General features: G+C 33.7%; 1 protein-coding gene across 1 annotated transcript; it reads left to right on the top strand.

Moving 5' to 3' along the window:
• Positions 1-706: 706 nt before the first annotated feature.
• On the top strand, positions 707-1,048 carry LOC118203843 (speckle-type POZ protein-like). The gene has a single exon (XM_035376134.2). The coding sequence runs from the start codon at positions 707-709 to the stop codon at positions 1,046-1,048; it is 342 nt and encodes a 113-aa protein (XP_035232025.2).
• Positions 1,049-1,622: the final 574 nt, after the last annotated feature.

The following is a 1,622-nucleotide window of genomic DNA, read 5'->3' as shown; positions in this document are numbered from 1 at the left end:
CTTCCGAACAAGATTTCGATATCGGATCAAAAGTTCTGGAAGTCATGATCAAATATGTTTACACTGGAAAATTAAATTTCAGAGGATATAGGTTCAACTTCCAGGAGCTCTATATCGCTGCAGCAAAATATGGACTCCGCATTCTCAGCCCTACACCTGGTAGTATAAAAACATGTACAACTCGCGTTGATGCTGAAAAAATTTCGTTTGTGTGGTCAAACAGATAATTTCTCCAGCGTGCCCGTTAACACAGAGTTGCTTCACGAATTTAAGACACATATCCCGAAATTTGGTAAATGGAGTTTAAGAGTACACGTCAGTGGAAAAACGGAAACGGATCAGATCTTTGATGTTTTCATTTGCAAATTACTTGAGCCTGAACCTGTAAAGATTTTTGTGAGAACCAAAGTATCCTTCGATGACGCTAATTCTTCTGAAAATGAACATTTGTTTAAGCAGGATGAAAATTGGAAATGTGCTGAGTTTTCGAGGAATATATCTTCAGATCCAGATGATATCTTGTTACTCAGATGCGAATTTAAACTGTCTAATGACAGTATTTCTTCTCAGATTGTTGAATCTTCTTGCCTCTTTCCAACTTCAATCGGAGAGTGTAACTTAAACAGAAACCTTCGAAATCTTTATGAAAATGGAACATTATCTGACGTTACTGTGGTAGCTGAATCCAGAAGTGGATCCTGATATTATGCGTCAAATGCTTCTTTTTCTGTATACTGGAAATGTTGAAAAACTATCCGAAGAAACAGTTATTCAGCTTTATGGAGTAGCTGATAAGTATGATGTTTCTGCTTTAAAAAATGTGTGCTTGTCCTTTTTCAAATCCAGTATTACTGTCGCAAATGTGTGCAAAATTCTCCAGTTAGCTGATATGCATCGCGTTGATGATTTGTACCAAAGTGCTTTGGAATTTTTTTCTGATCATCTGCAGGAAATTTATTCAACCGATGAATGGAAAGAGAGGTCCAACAACAATTTTTGTGTGAAACTTCTGCAAGATGTGATAGCTCGTAATAAATCCACAAAATGATTCATGTGCAACTTTACAGCAGGCGTCCTCAGCAAATGTAAAGATTAAAATTCCGTAAAATATGTAAGTTTTTTTGTGATTATTGTAAACTAATTTCATAGTCCTAGATCTTAAAATATGTTTTTATGATCTCTCTCTTTAATCATGCGATTTAATGCTTCAAGAGGTAAAACTTACTCTCGAACTCGCATCAGTAAAAATTAATTTTATTTTGTCCAGTTTGAAAAATCAAAATGCAAAGAAGTTTATTATCCTGTAATTCTGGTTTATGATTTTCTTTCATAAGAATCACTTTGTTCATTTTCAATAGCATGTCTTAAACACACCGTTGCACTTTTGATAAGATACAATGTAACGTAGTACCTTAACTTTGTAACGTTGTAACTTAGTTAAAATACAATGTTCTTGAACTTTAATAAAATAGCCTGTTTCATGAATTCAGTTTGTTATGTAATTTTCAACGTTATTTAATCATTCTGTTTTTTTTTTTTCCCTTGGTGTTTTAATTCCATGCTCCCATTTTTTCTTGCGTTGATGAGTTGAGTCATATAATTGTACTATGTGTTCTTGTTAT

Source organism: Stegodyphus dumicola, chromosome 8 (assembly GCF_044657685.1).
Source record: "Stegodyphus dumicola isolate Sdum_Otavi_A_Nest chromosome 8, ASM4465768v1".
Taxonomy (NCBI): Eukaryota; Metazoa; Arthropoda; class Arachnida; order Araneae; family Eresidae; genus Stegodyphus; species Stegodyphus dumicola.
Note: the sequence above shows the minus strand (reverse complement) of the source record. Positions and strands in the feature narration are given on the sequence as shown.

What these genes read in the sequence shown, in the direction of transcription:
- LOC118203843 (XM_035376134.2), top strand. Translation starts at nt 707, where the DNA reads ATGCGTCAAATGCTTCTTTTTCTGTATACTGGAAATGTTGAAAAACTA.